Below are 16,366 nucleotides of genomic sequence, written 5' to 3'. Positions count from 1 at the left end.
CTGAAAGATTAAACAGTTGGTGAACTCTAATAGAAAAATGAAAGTTGTGTGAAAAACCTTCATGTGATATTGTGCAGAAAGATTAGCTACTTGAATAACAACCATCCTTCTCACCTTCCTGGTCAGGATTAATCACAGGTGCACATTCACAGATAATTTATTGAAAAATGGAATTATTTGACTGTATTTGGAGGCATCTGTGACAAATGTTTTTATTTAAGCTTAATTTTATATGAATTGGCAAATTGCATATGAGAAAGTTTATGAGTGTTTTTCTTTGTTGTGGTATTAGTTCCTGAAGCTTCCAGTAAAATTTTCACTTAATGAACAAAAATATGCATAACATAAAGTTCAATGAAAAATTATTTATATTTCCAACTTGTCGGGAACTAATTACTAATGCAATCCTAGGCAAATTCTAATATTTTTGCATTTTCCATTTAAATACCTTGGTTTTATTGCAACCAGACAGTTCCACTTGAAATTTTCTTTATCTTTTATTTGTCTTCTATACTCTTATCCTCAGTCTAAAATTACTCATTGCAAGCTGCTCTTGGAGCCAATTGTTCTTGACTGCAGGGAAGCTGTCAATCAAAGGCAGGCTACCTCCACATCTTAAAATCTCTTCTTATTCTATGAATTCATAGGGGATGCTGTGGTCTATAATTAAAAATATACTCCCTGAAAATCACATGTTAAACTCCTCTATATTTCTGATAAAAGGCATTCTTAAAAGATGAAGGAATGCTTTCTGCTGGAAGCCAGCTTCTCCTCTTGGAGTGTCCTACATTGTTCTGGTAAACCATGTTATATTAGAGGTTGAGAATTCTTAGGCCTTGATCCTGGCATCAGATCACTACACCTGAGCAGAACTCCATAGATGTCTGTGGGACTTCACATATGTAGATTGAATTGCAGGATCAGAACCTTAATGTGTATCATATTTCTTCCAACAGGAATATCATCAATGACTTTTGGCACCAAGCTAATGTGGTGCTACAGTCTGAAGCATGTACTATGACTGAAGCATCTACTACGACTCTTGCTAACATGAGCAATTTGTAACTATAGCGGATTTCCCCTAACCCCCTCCAGCCCCACTAAATTACAATATTCTTCAAAAATGCAATGAATTAGTTAAGGCCTTGATTAAATTTTGGCCTCTTCCTTTGTATTTGTTGGCTAAGTGGTCTAAGTAAAGAATACCAAAATAAATAGATTGTATGTGAAGACATAATGAAGATGTGGAAAAAACCTTAGCAAAATACTGCCATATGGCTGACCTTAAAAGTTGGCACATCTCTTGACAATATTGCTTTAACATTTTTCTGATGCTATATTACATCACCATGCCTTGGTTCAAAGTTGGTGAATGGGGCCCAATGTGATTTCCATAAGTAAAAATGACAAGGATGTTCTTTCAGTAATTTCCTTGTATTGAGATGTAAAACTCCTTGTTAATGTAAACATCCATTTGTAAAAATGTAATGAAACATTAAACATAAGGCATAGGTTGGAACCATAATGGCAAAGAAGATATTAAATAAACTAAAAACACCAACATTTATATCCAACAGTGACCAAACCTACCAGGTTGAAAGGAATAAGCGGGATCTACCATTGTCACTGTTGATTAAAATTTGAATGAACTGAAGTTGTAATGTTTGCACAGAAATAATCTGGAATATGTTTTTAAGGAGATCAAGAGGTTAGTTGGCTCCACTATTGTTATGCTTCAGAGTAAAGTTATGCTATGATTGCAAGTTTGTATTGGTCTGCTTGTACTATACCTGGCCAAAAGTTCTGTAAAGTGGCACAGGGAGGTGTAAATTACACCTTGCTGCACCAGCAAAAGTGCCTTGCAACCCTGAGGGTTTATCTTAATTTACATAGTGTTATTGCTGCCATCTGCCCTAAGGCTTTCTGTGAGGGGGGAGGAGCAGCTTTAAATCATGCTAGAGCCACATAAAGTCTCCAGTGGTTTAGCAGCATTTAAGAGGATGCTGCCACTGTGGTCATGCCCCCTTTTCTAGGCATCACCATCCACTTTTCAGGCCATGCTGGCTCCTCAACATATGGAACTGGAACAGCTGTGTGCTGGGAACACTAGGGACCCTTAGCAGGGTTTACACTAGTGCAAACTCTGAAGTGAATGTGGCCCTCAAAATATAAATCATTTCCATTCAAAGGGTTTATGAAAAATTGTTATCCCTGCTCTGCCTCCTAAATGATTGAAACCTACTTTGGTATGTCCCTGAAATGCACAGCATCAGAGAACGCTCACAAGAGTCACAACATTTTATTATCATAATAACCTTTGGCTTATTTGTACTGGTTTTCATTCTCATTCATATCGTTATCAAATGAATGTATTTATATGGTGCTATTTATGTTCATGGTTATTTACAGTGTTTGTCACTAAATTTCAAATATTCAGTGCCTCGTGTACTTGGTAAGTAATGATGCAGTATTGCTTTGGCCTTTGGCACATTATGGCCTGACTGGTAGTTACTGATACTGGAGGTGTTGCATATACTGTAGATCAGTGGTTCCCAAACTTGTTTCGACGCTTGTTCAGGGAAAGCCTTTGGCGGGCTGGGCTGGTTTGTTTACCTGCCGCGTCCGCAGGTTCGGCCGATCGCGGCTCCCAGTGGCTGTGGTTCGCTGCTCCAGGCCAATGGGGGCTGTGAGAAGCGGCAGCCAGTACGTCCCTCGGTCTGCGCCACTTCCTCGAGCAGCGAACCGCGGCCACTGGGAGCCGCGATCGGCCGAACCTGCTGACATGGCAGGTAAACAAACTGGCCTAGCCCGCCAGGGGCTTTCCCTGCACAAGCGGCCGAACAAGTTTGGGAACCACTGCTCTAGATCTTTCCGTCAAAACATGACAAAGTGTAACACCGACAGACCCCGGTCGTCGTTGGGCGGGATCAAATCTGGGGCCTCTGGAACTTAGTGCATGAGCCTCTACCGCATGAGCGGAAAGCCAACTGGCTGTTAGCTAAAGCTGTAGAGCAGACTCATTTAACTCTCTCTAAGTGGTCTCGGTACCGCTAGATGGGACAGAACATCACACCCAGAAGGTGTGTGGGTTGCAAAAACATTTGATAAACTGATCACAAACCGGGGGATAGATTCTACCCTCATTTATTTCATTAACTTCACTGGCAGTTGAAGGCATATGTTGACGGAAGAATTTGGATAAATGAAAATGTGTATGGGTATATACTGAATGTATGGAAATATATGGGTGTATATTTTTTAAGTCATGCATATTGCTATCGTTTATATATGTACTCACATAAATTGTGTATGTCTTCATGTAGGAGTCTCTGTGCATAATTGTATGACTCTCTATAGTTACAAAGACATATGCTGTGTGTGTGTGTGTGTCTTTCTGTACATACATAAACATACACAAACATATACAGGGACATTTATATAAGGAAAATGTATCTAAATACTCAATAATAAAACTATAACATAGGGCCACATTCTGATCCCTTTCCCCACAATGAACACACTTACTAGCTCCTTATGCCCTGGATAGTACCATTGCTTTTAATTGAACTGCTCATAAAATAAGGTGTTATTCAACAGAACTAAAAATATTGTAATCTGGCCCTAAATAACTATGGTCTTGATCCTTCAAACACTGATTCATGTGAGTAATTCCATGCATGTGGATAGTCCTAATGAGTTCATTGGGTCTGATGCTGAGAACTCACAGCTGCCACTGAAGTTGCAGATGCTCAAAACCTCTCATGATCAGGACCAGTGGGGGCTATTCATATGTCTGAAATTAGCAGAATCAGATCTACATTTGTATAGTTTAAGGTCTTCTCCAGATATTCTACTTTACCACTTGGGACCAAATAGGAATAATGTTAATTAAAATGGGAGTGCTATGGAAGCAAATTTGAAAACTGAAAATGGTACCATCATTCCAAAAATCGCATCACTAAATAAATATGCCAATTAAAATCTTGAACAGCTTTGATAATGTTGATTTATATGATTTAATATATGGCCAGTTTCTCTTTCCTGTGCAAATCTGGACCTTAAAATTTTAGATTTTTCTTTATCAGCATAGCATTCTAAAGTTGTATGGTCAAATCTAGCAAAGAACTTATGCTTCACAAGAGTCGGATACTTAAAAGGTGGTGTTCATTGTTTTGAATAGATCTGAAATAATATAAAATATTCTGTATAACAGTGTATTTTGAAGAATTATGTTTATTTCTTGCGAAAATAGTAAAGGTGACTACAGTACATACAACTAGTTTTTACTGTTTAAAAAAACCCTAGGTCTTCAGATGAAATATTTTTGGCAATGTAATAAAGTAAACACTATGTTCTGATATGTTTTTAATTAATCTTTTTGCTCATTGTTTTTATGACTAAGACCTGAACATCTGGTCATATGTTTTAGTTTATCTCAAACAAACAGATAAAAAAACTTATCAAGTTTATCTCCATAGTTTTATGTTTTTGAAGACATTTTTTAAAAGCATGTTGAACAGTTCCAAAAACCTGAAGGTAACTGAATATCACAGTGTGCAATAGTTGAATGACTGGGTAGGTATTTTGCTTGCCAAGATCCCTTCCAAACGGCGTATAATGCTGCCATGATTTAGTTACCTTTCCTGACAGGAAGACTTCTTGCAATGATACAACAGCATTGGAAATGCAGGAAATGCAGAGATATTTCCAGAAGTGCTGCTTTTCAGAGATATTGGGCCACATTTTATGTTGATTTAAAGTGAGTGCAATCCCACTAAAGTCAATGGGACTACACAGCATGTAAATCATTGCAGAATTTGGTCTGATAATGCTGCCTCAATTTGAGCACCAGTTTTGATGCAGGTATATCTTTGCTTTAAACTACTAGATATTTTTAATCTAATCCATCTCTTACCCATTTGTACCTTAAAATAAATAGTGTTTCACAATGAATATTTTTATATAAAGCCAACATTTTTATTAATTGTACTTTAAACTTTAAAGCGCCATTTAATTACCTAAATTAGGAGAACATATCATTCCAACTTTCTTTTAATACTTTAGATATAAATGTAAAACTACATTTAAAGATTCTAGTTTTCCCCTTTCTTTTTACCTGCATTTAGTATCAACCTGTTTGGGACGTGGATGTCATGTATGCCAGAAACGGAGGGTCTCCAAGCCAGAAACTCCTGAAAGACTCCTTAGCCGCAAAAGAACTGCAGACCATGGAAAAACATCTAGCTGGTGCGTATACGGACAAGGAATTAGGAAACACCAAACCCTACTCACCCAAGTAACCCCACTGAAATCAGTTGGACTAACCATGTGTGTAAGGAGAGGAAACATTGGCTGAGACACTGACAAAAGTGGATGAGAAATTGAACTGTAACCTCTCTTTCTGTTCGTTTGCTATTTAGTTGAACGGGGGAAAAAGACATTTATTTGAAGCCAAAGATTTTAAACTTGACTGTGTATGGTAAGGTAATTAAAAAACTATCCTGACAATTTCATTACATATTTATTCCCATAGCTCAGTCAGACCTCAGGTGGTAGTGAATTATTGTTGCTAGACCTCCAGGGTATAAATCTTCCAAAAGACTTCAGCAGACCAGTGTATTAATAAAACATTGGCCTGAGGGATGAGCCAGCCAGGACTCTGTGAGATTTAATGGGAGTTCCGGTTGATGAGGATTAGGGCCATTGTGTGTAATAGAATCTTGGCTACAGTAGTGATAGTGGTAATTTTTTAAAGAATACAGTAAAGTAAACCAAAGTTTGGGTGAAAGTATTTTCATTGTTTCTTGAAAAATGTACTGGGAAATTTAGAATACAGTTTCCTCTTTTTTTCATTGTAATGAGTAATTTCTTGCTTCAGCTTTAAATATTTGATAAACGATTCAAAACATACACCCCTTCAGTTGTAGAATAAATCCAATTTACTCTGGATTATTGGTTAAATTAAACAATGAATAACAGGAAAATATTTTTGCAGTATGCATCCTTTTAAAGGGCACACATAGGGCCCTGCAGGCCTCTTATATATGTGCTGCATGTCATAGATTCATAGATACTAAGGTCAGAAGGGACCATTATTGATCATCTAGTCCGACCTCCTGCAAAACGCAGGCCACAGAATCTCACCCACCCACTCCTGTGAAAAACCTCTCACGTATGTCTGAGCTATTGAAGTCCTCGTGACCACACCATAAGAAAATAATAAGCCTGTCTGTTAACAAATGTGACATTGGAGGCATGAAGATGTGACACAGGCACAAAAAGGTAAGTTATGATATAAACCTAATTTCAGATCACTTTTTTCTTAGAAACCACAGAACTATAGGATCCAAATACTTGGCTGCTTCTGCAGTTTAGATGTGAAGAAATAAATACAGACATCCTGATCTTAGGGGTGAGGAGTTCCTGAATTCTAATCCCAGCTGTTTAACTGATCTACTGTGTAGCCCTGGGCAATTCAATTACATACCTGCCTCCATTCCCCCCTCTGTAAATTGTACAATACCAGCCGCAGAGGGCAGTTGTGAGGGAAGGGTTAGTTAATTAGTGGCTGAGCGTGCTAAGGACTAAGAGTTTTTATTTGGACATTTCCCAGTATTAACAGATCAGGAAAACTATTGTGTTGAATTTTATCCTATTGTGAGCAAAATATTGCTTTGCAGGTCTGCTAAGACTTGATTTTCATATTTCATAGATTGTAAAGCTGGAAGGGACCACTGTGATCATCTAGTGTGATCTCCCAAATAGCACAGGTCATAGGACTTCCCTGAATTAAGTTTGACTTTGAGGGTCTTGTCTTCTTGTGCCGAATCTTGAGAAACTTAATCAGGGCCAGATTGTACTAAACAAGTGTGCAAGGTAAAGAGAGGGAGCTATGAGCTTCTCCACTACTCTTTTCCCAAGTCCCCTGTACCGGGACAGAGTCCTTGTACTCAGTGGTAACAAGGATTCTATATAGCTATTCCTACTTTCAAGACTGGCTTCTGTGAAGGCACTGGGGAAGGCCCTGGCAAGGACTAGCCCGCTAACCTCAGTGGCCAGCAGAGCAGAGTTGCTGCACTTTCCCAATGCTCTGGGAGCCGTTGTAGCTGGGGCTGGAGCAGAATAGAGTATTATGACTTTATAGTTTTAAACTAACCTTGTCTCTCTACTGGCCCAGGTGATATCACACAAAGCGTTTACTCTTTGTAGCCCTGGACTTGAGTAAGCAAATGTGAAAATCCCTACAAAGGGTTGGAATTTGCATTTGTTTAATTCAAATATCTGACACTTATAGAGGTCCTTAGCTTAATTAACTACCCTCCCTCCCACTATACCTGCACTTACCCTGTCTCATTTTTTTGAGAAGCCTAAAAGCTTAGCATTCCTTTAATTGAACTTCTAGGTGCAGCCAGGGAGCCCATTTAGCAACATTTGGGACGGTTGGTATGCCTGCTTTCCCCCATGATAACTTATCCCAGGAGGTTTCCTTGCCGTCATGATTGCCAGAGTGCCCAGAAGGCCCTTTCTGCAAATTCTTGGGGCATCTTACCTTTCTGTAAACTTTTGGGGTTGAAAGCAAGCCTGCTCCTTCCCACACTTATTGGGAGCTGACTTGGTGTAGCAATCAAAGTTAGCTCTGCCCAAATTTGTCAGTGCGCGTGGTCTGATGACCACTCACCCATGCCTTTGTGGAACCGTGGAATCTAGAACTCTTCCCCTTGATCCTGCTGCTTCCGGAGATTTGATAATGTACCATTGACATGGCTTCAGGCTGAGCTGCATGTTAGACCTCTCTTTTTGTCTCTCTCAAGTGCATCTCTTTGGTGACAGGCCTGGCTTCCTGCATCTTTCTCAAGGGTCGACCATGCAATTCAGCTACTTTGGGACTGGACTCCAGATGGCAGCCTCTCTGATTCCTGACCCTGTTAATATGACAGGCCCACCTGTGTCTAGCTCCTGTAAGCACGTTTCCTCCTAGAGCCTGTAACAGCAGCTGCTTAAAGTAGCTCAAAAACAGTTTCCTCAAAACAAAACATTATGTATTCACCCAAAAGGTACAAAACATGCGGAGCAAAGAGTTAAAACAAACAAACAAAAACAGAAAAGACCTATGTACCTATTTTTCCTTACCTAAACTTTAATCTTACCTTGCAAGCTTTGGTAAGTTCCATTCAACCCAGTTACTCCCACCTCTCAGTTGGGAGAGGCAATCTGCTTGCTTCAGTTTGTCTCATTCTCAGTGTCTCTGTCAGCATCTTCTCCCTCAGCAGCTGCTGACAGCCCACTCAATCCCCCTTCTTCCATAGGCCAGCATTGTCAAGATTTTAATACCCTCTTTGATCCTAGACTTAGGTCCGGGAAGGTCTAATCATTTCCCCATTGTTTCCTCAAGGACCCTTAGTATTGTCTGGGCCAGATCTTATCTTTTGCCCTTGTTTTATATCCTGTTCCCCGCCCCCTCCCCAACAGCCTCCTTTGATTTAACTCCTTGCAGTCTGTCAGGATAATATCAAACAGGTGAACTGGGGTATGTATTTATAAATAAAAATACATGTAACTCCCTCATACTCCACTGCAATTCGCTGGCACTAGCAGAAAGGGTAATGAGATATTCTGAAATGTCTTATCTGTCCTTACCCAGTTGTTTGGGTTGTTGGGAGCTGGCATTCAGTTGTAGAATCCTTTGATAGTCTATTTCCCTGTTGCTGGATATACTAGAATACAGAATCTTCCTGGTCAGTTCACCATGGCCAACCTTCTTCTACTACCTGTACTCCAGGGATAAGGTACAGGGTCACAAAATCCTCTTCAGTGGTTGCTCCCTCACATCCAGCCCTCCTTCTGTTTACCACGCCCAAGGGTTGGGCATGTCACTGCCCCTTCCTGTGCCTCAGTTTCCCCATCTGTATAATGGAAATAATGATATTAAGCTCCTTTGTAAAGTGCTTTTGAAATCTACAGCTGAACAGTTCTATATGAGATCTAGGTATTTTATTTTATTTTATTTTATTTTATTTGAGAATGGGTCTTGTTGATCATCTGTTTCCCTGTGACTGGTTTTCTCCATTTGTCTGTGTATCAGGAATGGGGTTTTGGAATATGTAGACTTGCCTGGCCAGTTCGCTTTATTTAAAAAATCCAAACTTGCAGTATTTGGGTTTGGTTCAGCAGATGTGAATGCAACATTTTTAGCAAGTTCAAATTTTTACCTATACAGTGCCCCCATCCTTCCCTGCAGACTGCACAGTAATGCTTTCATCTAAATGCCCGTCACATAAGTTACAGCTGTGCAGTGGCAGCTTTATATTATACACAGGGTGAGAGGCTTTTTTGTTGGTAGCTAATTCAGGCAACTTTTCTGTTTGGTTTGAAGGAATAGTTCTGTGGTCTTGAATGTGTTTTATCACAAAAAGAACTTTTTAATGCATTAAAAACCTTATGAATGTGTTGTGAATCAAACTGTTGTTCTGGTATTTCTGATATGTAAGTAGGAAGCCCTTGGATCACTCTGTTACCCACATGTTATTTTCATTTAAATAACATTAACAGGAGGTTTTCTGACAAAATCCCAAGTCATGTCCCAACTACAGTATTTGATGTGTATCAAATAATAATGTAGTGTTGGAAATTCAAAACTAGGTTTATTCATTTAGTTGGAAAAGTTGATGTTGAAGCAAAATCCACAGATGTGGTATGTATTAAATAAAACTGAAAAGTTTTGTTGTGGAAATCTCTTTAATTATATATGGAGAAAGTGATTAAAATAGCTTTTTCTGTAGAATCAATCACTAATTTAAAATCATGGAAACGTGGACAAAGAATATGATGTTTATAGAACTCTTAGTAAAGCATGGCTATTCCAGATCAGTTTTCCAGCATGATCTCCCCTTAATCAAGGTGAGGAAGTTAGAGAGCTTAGTCATTTTGCAACGATACAGGTTAATTTTAATTTAAAAAAAGACATACCACATTTGGTTTAAATTATGAAACTTACATTATTGTTTGTTGACCTCTGAGATTTGAACCAGATATCTTATAAATTTCAAAGTGACATGTATTGATTTTTTCTTAAAACATACAGTAATTATTTCAAAAGGTAAAATGAAAACAACTGCTTGATTTTAATGAGGGCGACGTTTCATTTAAATTATTTTAAGTTTAAAGCAAAATAAGAAATATCCTTAACTGTCTACTAAATATATAAACAATAATGACCCTTGTAAATTTGCTAGTAGGAAAACATTTGATCATTAAAGAGTCTGGATATTATATCCTTTGAGATTTCACTGACAATTTCAGTCCATCTTCTTTAGTACCAGTCTTCAAACATGTTGAATATCTTATTTTAGACTAGCAGACACAATTTATGGTTTTTTATGTTAAAAAAAGTAAATGAGTAAAATATTTAATAAAATATGAGCACCTTTTAATGCAGACCAATTCTACTTGTGTGTACTCATAATTTTTAAATGTATAGTATAAACACTGTGCATATTTGGTAAACACAGGTGGAAGTGGATGAGAATAGATTCTAAATTATAGTATTGGAAAATCAGATTTGGGATTGCTGTAGGATTCCTGGTATCCTGAAGTCTTTGCTGTCAAGACACAAATGCAAAATTTTCTGAGGGTTGGAGGCTTCATTATACACACAGAGCTTGTAGTCCATGGGGCTATGCCAGTTCCCACCTGCTGAGAATGTTGCTTATACTGTTTAAAGCAAAATGGCACTGCTGTTGGTTCTAAAGGAAACCGATTGTGTGTATCAAAACCAAGTTAAATAGAGTCATCTGCCAGTGAAGGTGTGAAATTGACAACAGTGGTGAAACATAAACTAGATGATTCAACGAATGTCTTGTCAAATTCCTTGACATTTTTACTTGTGAGGGCTTTCATTTTGCTAGCGTAGTAAAGTACCAAACTACCATTACTTTAACTTTTTTGGACACACTGTAATGATATCATTTACCTGTAAATTAGAAACATAAATATCTTTTGAATGAATTCAGAAGCAAAGATTCTTCACTAACACTGAATTGTCCTGGCCTAGATAGGGGCTTTATTTTTTATACCTTAGAAAGGGAAACTCCCACTGAACTGACTGAGTGTTTGGCTTGTGTAAAGCTGAAACGGACCCTTTATGGACCAAATTCTAATGCATGGCTTCTGCTGAAGTTAGTGAAACCTGTGCATTTTCAAACTGTGTGTCTGTGGAATTAGATGCTAAAATAGATTGGAGCCACAAAATTCAGATCCAGAATGTGTCAAAATTCCAAACACACCAGAGTTCAAGCGTGTTTGGTCAGTTATAAGAATAGGATCCAAGAGTAAAATTCAGATTGTGAATCAGGTTTAGATTCTACCCTCACAAGAGCTGAGGTTTGCTCAGAGCCAGAGTTTTGCACGTCTTTATTTGTTACTAAAGAGTAACCTCACCAAAGTTAAAGGAATATAACTTGGGGAAAATAATGGAGGTTATTATTGGTTTTAATGCTTTTCATATCAAGAAAAGATAATTACAAAGTGATGTCATTTCCGAGGTATGAACTTTGAAGGAGAAATGGCTTGCAAAAACATATATATTTTGGATTGTTAGTTCTGTCTGTCTTCCATTTGCAGGGATGGCTGAGAGGTGATGCGTAGGTTCTCTCTCCATAACCTCAAGCTGCGTTCACCATTCATTCAAACTTTCAATCAATTTTAAAATCATGAAGAAGAGAGATTACTGTATATAAGTTAGGCTTCTCTACATGGACAGACAGTGTGCAGCAAGCCAGGGTATATATCTGCAGCACTTTAGCCTGCTGTGCCTAACTATCCATATAGACCCTATACTAAAAATGGTTTCAGAGTAGCAGCCGTGTTAGTCTGTATTCGCAAAAAGAAAAGGAGTACTAGTGGCACCTTAGAGACTAACCAATTTATTTGAGCATAAGCTTTCATGAGCTACAGCTAAGCTTATGCTCAAATAAATTGGTTAGTCTCTAAGGTGCCACTAGTACTCCCTTTCTTTATACTAAAAATGCTCTTTGAACTACTGTTTCAAACAGCAGAACATCAAAGAGCCCTATGGAACTTTTAATGCGCCATCACAGGGTCCACATGACAGTTTAGTGTGCAACAGGCTAGAGCACTGTACGTTCAGACCCTGGCTTGACGCGCACGAAATCTCCATGTGGACAAGTCCCCAGTGTATCCTTTTTTTACTTTAATGTTACTGTTGTCTTTTTTCTGTGTGCAGACATTGAAAAGGACCTAGCACTCTGGGAAGAAGCAAGTACTAGTCCACATAGTAATTTACTTACATCACATCATCCAGAAAATCTTCAAGCCACACTAGGCCAAAATTCAAGGCCTCAAGTGCCAAGTCAAACGGGGAAAAATATTCATCTGCATCTGGAAGGAAACAAATCACCACCGGTCCCTACTACCAGCAGAGTGCAGGTCTCCAGTATCTCAAACAGTAGGCCTCAGACTCCCAATATGCAGAACAACAGGCCTCCAACGCCGTTGACTCCAGGAAGCAGACCTGCAACCCCAAGTTTGTTGCCACGACCTCTTACCTCTAGCAACCAGGGAAATAAGGAAGGAATCCTTAGTATGCAAAGAAGCAGGTCTTTAACGTCTAAGAGTCAAATTGGGAGGACCCTCGGCACTCCTTCAGGACTAGCTGTACAAATGAGCAGAGATGTTATAGGAACTGTTCCTCAAAGAATCAGTTTGTCAGAAGTAAGATTTTTAATATATTTATTTTTTACTAATTTTAAGACCATAAAAACTATAAAATTAGGACGTGAGGGTCTTTTATTTGTATTTTAGTTCCTCATAGTTAGGCTTGGAGAAATATATTTATTTACTTTGAAACTTGATTTGATTTTTATTGGTAAAAGTTGGTAAACTACAGCAGAATCGATGCCCACTGAGAGCAATACGATTTTTATGTGACTGCTTATGTACGGAATTTTAATCAAGATTTGTTTAGAAATGTAAGGGTTAATTATTTTTTCACAGAGCTGATTAATCTTACTTTTGTCCAACAGAAAAGCCACTCAAATATTTGACAGATAATAGTGATTACTTAAGTTTTGAATTGATAGATTTGCTTGATAATATCACAGAATTACTTTGAAATGAGAAAAAAAAGCTAACATAATAGAGCCAGTAGCTAATAAGTTTAATACTGCTTTGCAACCTGGACTGATCCATAGCATTGAAAAAAAACTCGTTTCTTACATAGTAGTGGATTTTACGTTATTAGTCTGCGGTGAAAAGAAAGACAAGTTACTTTGGAAATTTAATTACCGAATTTAGAACACTTTTTAAATAAGATGGTTAGTACAGAGTCTGTAATGCTATATTTCCAGAGTTATATTAGCATTTCCTTTAGATGAGCTATTTCTGAGAGTATATTACGCCTTAAAATAGGTTTGGAAATGACATAGGGCATAAAAGATGTCAAATCAGGTGAATTATTTTTAGAGCAAAAATTGAATAAAAAATTGCTGCTGTTTAGAGAGTTCTGGAAAGAAGAAAAAATAGAGGTTAGTGCCTGATACTTTTATGATCCAATAAGCCCTATCAGGCCTCAACTATGCTATGCAGATGGGTAAACTGAGGCAAAAGTGACTCCACAGCTGTAGAAGGTAGGGAGCCAGGCACTCCCATTAGATCTGGCTGGAAAACTGACATTCCTCCCAACTAAAAATGCAACATAGCCCAGTGCTCTCCCAGGCAGCTGTCTACAATGAGAAGTTTGCTGAATCCTCTTGGCCAGTTAAGAGGCCACTCTATATCCTAGGGGCAGCCACATTGTTGTGGATTTGCTGGGAAGGGTCAGGAACCCCTAACAAAAATTCCATGCCAAATATGGCCTAGCTCTTCCTTTTAAATTTGCATGAGAGGTTAGGTTAAGTTATGACATATGAAAATGGAATTTCACATTGGAAACTGTTTTGCAGCCTTTATAACCGATAGTGGTTGTTTCCACTCCCATTTCAGTATAGGCGCTATGTAAAAGAAGAGGATAAGAGGGAAAAGTTATGTTTGTTCCCTCTAGGCACATGCCATGAAAGAAGAACTTCCATTAGATGAGAGTGCACCGTGGCTATACTGCATTTACTGTACAGGATGCTAGCCTGAAAGCTTGAGAAAAAAGAAAATAGGCAATCTGTTCTTCTCACTTACCTGGGTGCAAATCAGGAGTAAGTCTACATAAATAATTGATAAAGGATGATGAACTAATTCAGTAAATGCTATTTTTAAAATATCTGTTAGTGCTCTAAGTACATTTCCTGTACAGCTTTTAATGTGCATCAAAGTTATATAAGGAAGGACTGAAATCTGAAAAGAAACTACTAGTAATAAATAAAATCCAGAGAAATTATTCTTTGGCTTGTGACAGAGCCCATATTCTAACCAGAACAATTCTTGAATAATTTGGCAAAGATTTAACATGTCAGCTGTTAAGTTTTTTAAAAATGCCCAAGACTTTAGCATTTTGATCCCCCTCAAAAAGAATTATAAGTTGCCTTATGATCAGAGTAGTTCAGCATATGAATGCCTGTCTCTTGGAATAGATAGCACTATACAGCACCAGCAGGTGTGTTATATTACCAGCTCTGTTCAAGGGCAAATTGAATTATAACACAGAAATGTTACCTGGAGAAATAGCTTTTATTATCTCTCTAAAATTAATAAATCAAGGTTTTAAACCCTTTTGTACATACCTTTTTAGGCATTTAGTGTTTCCTTAAGTATTTTATGTAGTTTGACAAAGAAACACTGAATTCTGTTTCTCTGTTCAGGACAGAATCCATTAGTGTCTGACACAGTTCATTTATAGTTCTCACGAACTGGTGTTGAAGGAAAAGAGCCCCATTGACTTTCTTATTTTCAGTTTCATTTCTTGAACAAATGGAATTTTACAATCACTTTGCATGTCTGAATAACTCAAAGTTGTTTTCGGAATATGTACATTTTTTTTGTAATGTGTCTGTTAACAAGAGAAAAGTTTAAGTCGTTTGAGTTTACCATTGAGTGAGGCATTAACCCTTAACGGACAAATTCTGCTCTCAGCTAGCTTAATGTAAATCCAGAGCAAGTCCCTTGACATCAGTGGACTTACTGTGGATTTACACTGGTGTAAACTGAGAGCCAGATCCTTATCCCTTCTCAGATCCATTTACCTGGGTAAGAGGGCTGGAATGGCATAAAGGGGATCTAATATGCTGGTTCTGGACAGGGGTGGATTCTCCCCAACACAGGCGCTGGTATGGTGGGGATGGAGGGTCTCCGAACCACAGTATACAGATTTGTGGAGATTCTGAGCTGCAGCCCATAGTACAGCCCTGAGAGGCTGCTGTATCTTAGACAGGCCTTGAGGATTGTCTAAGTTAACTTGGGGACCACTCCATTCCCTGAAGCAGACCAGGACTGAAAGGGCACAAAAGTAGCTAAAAGTCTCCCCATCCCATTTGGGCTGCCGATTCTCCGCTGAACCTCAGAGAGGCACAATGCAGAATTTGGCTCTATGGCAAAGAGTTTTATTTATAAACTCATAGATGTTAAAAATTGGAATAAAGCAGTGAGATCACCTACTCATCTCCCTGATAATGAAGGATTGTTCCCTATGTCACATTTTTGGAGTGAGTTGAACAAACTAATTTCTTTATAATTTTTCTTGGTAGATTATAACAGCTGGTTCAAAAATCACATTTATTCACTTTTTTAGTTACCCTTGTTCTTTACTGTTTGCTGTTGTCTGATCACTTACGGACAGATTCTGGAGTACTGTGTGTGTGCAATCCCACTCCTCCACTAGTGATAGCACTGGGACTAGTAATGGAATTACTTAAGAGAATGTTGGCTATAGCTGTATCTCTACTTGGACAGCATATAGTCTTCCTTCTCCCCTTCCCATCAAAAGGGTCTCCCAGGCTTTTGCTGCTTTCCTTCAGTAGTTGTAGGCGGGGAAAAGAGGAAGAGGTTTCCAAAGCAGTGTGCTGGGGAAAGGGGAAGCAGGGCCCTCATGGCATCTCCTGCCCTTTCGCCCCCTTTCCCAAACACACACCATTGGTTTCCTTCTGGAGCTCCTGTTACTTTGTCCTGGCAGAAGAAGCAGGCACACAGAGTAGAATCCCTCTAAGCAGCTTTATTATACTTGAGTGGCACTTCATACGTGGCAATAATACGTGGAAAAAATTTAAGAACCAAATTCATCCATGGAAGCTCTATGCATGCCTCAATGTTCAGTGCACTCTCTTCCACTTTTCTTCAGTACCGGCCATGTGCAGTGTCCTGTTTTTTTATTAAAGGAATCAGTTAATAATGGACAATGAATGGACAATTCTACTCCAAAATCATAGGA

The 16,366-nt window shown here is 38.5% G+C and overlaps 1 protein-coding gene across 3 annotated transcripts in view; it reads left to right on the top strand.

Moving 5' to 3' along the window:
* C2H8orf34 (chromosome 2 C8orf34 homolog) overlaps positions 1-16,366 on the top strand; it is a 220,104-nt gene that overhangs the window by 189,037 nt on the left and 14,701 nt on the right. For all 3 annotated transcript variants that reach the window (XM_074944265.1, XM_074944264.1, XM_074944266.1), the window contains exons 11-12: positions 5,127-5,247; positions 12,242-12,729. In XM_074944265.1, the coding sequence (XP_074800366.1) occupies positions 5,127-5,247; positions 12,242-12,729 (609 nt within the window). The remainder of the gene's footprint in view (positions 1-5,126; positions 5,248-12,241; positions 12,730-16,366) is intronic.

The sequence above is a fragment of the Natator depressus genome, chromosome 2, assembly GCF_965152275.1.
Source record: "Natator depressus isolate rNatDep1 chromosome 2, rNatDep2.hap1, whole genome shotgun sequence".
Lineage (NCBI taxonomy): Eukaryota > Metazoa > Chordata > Testudines > Cheloniidae > Natator > Natator depressus.
The sequence above is the reverse complement of the archived record's forward strand: the minus strand, read 5'-3'. Positions and strand labels throughout refer to the sequence as shown.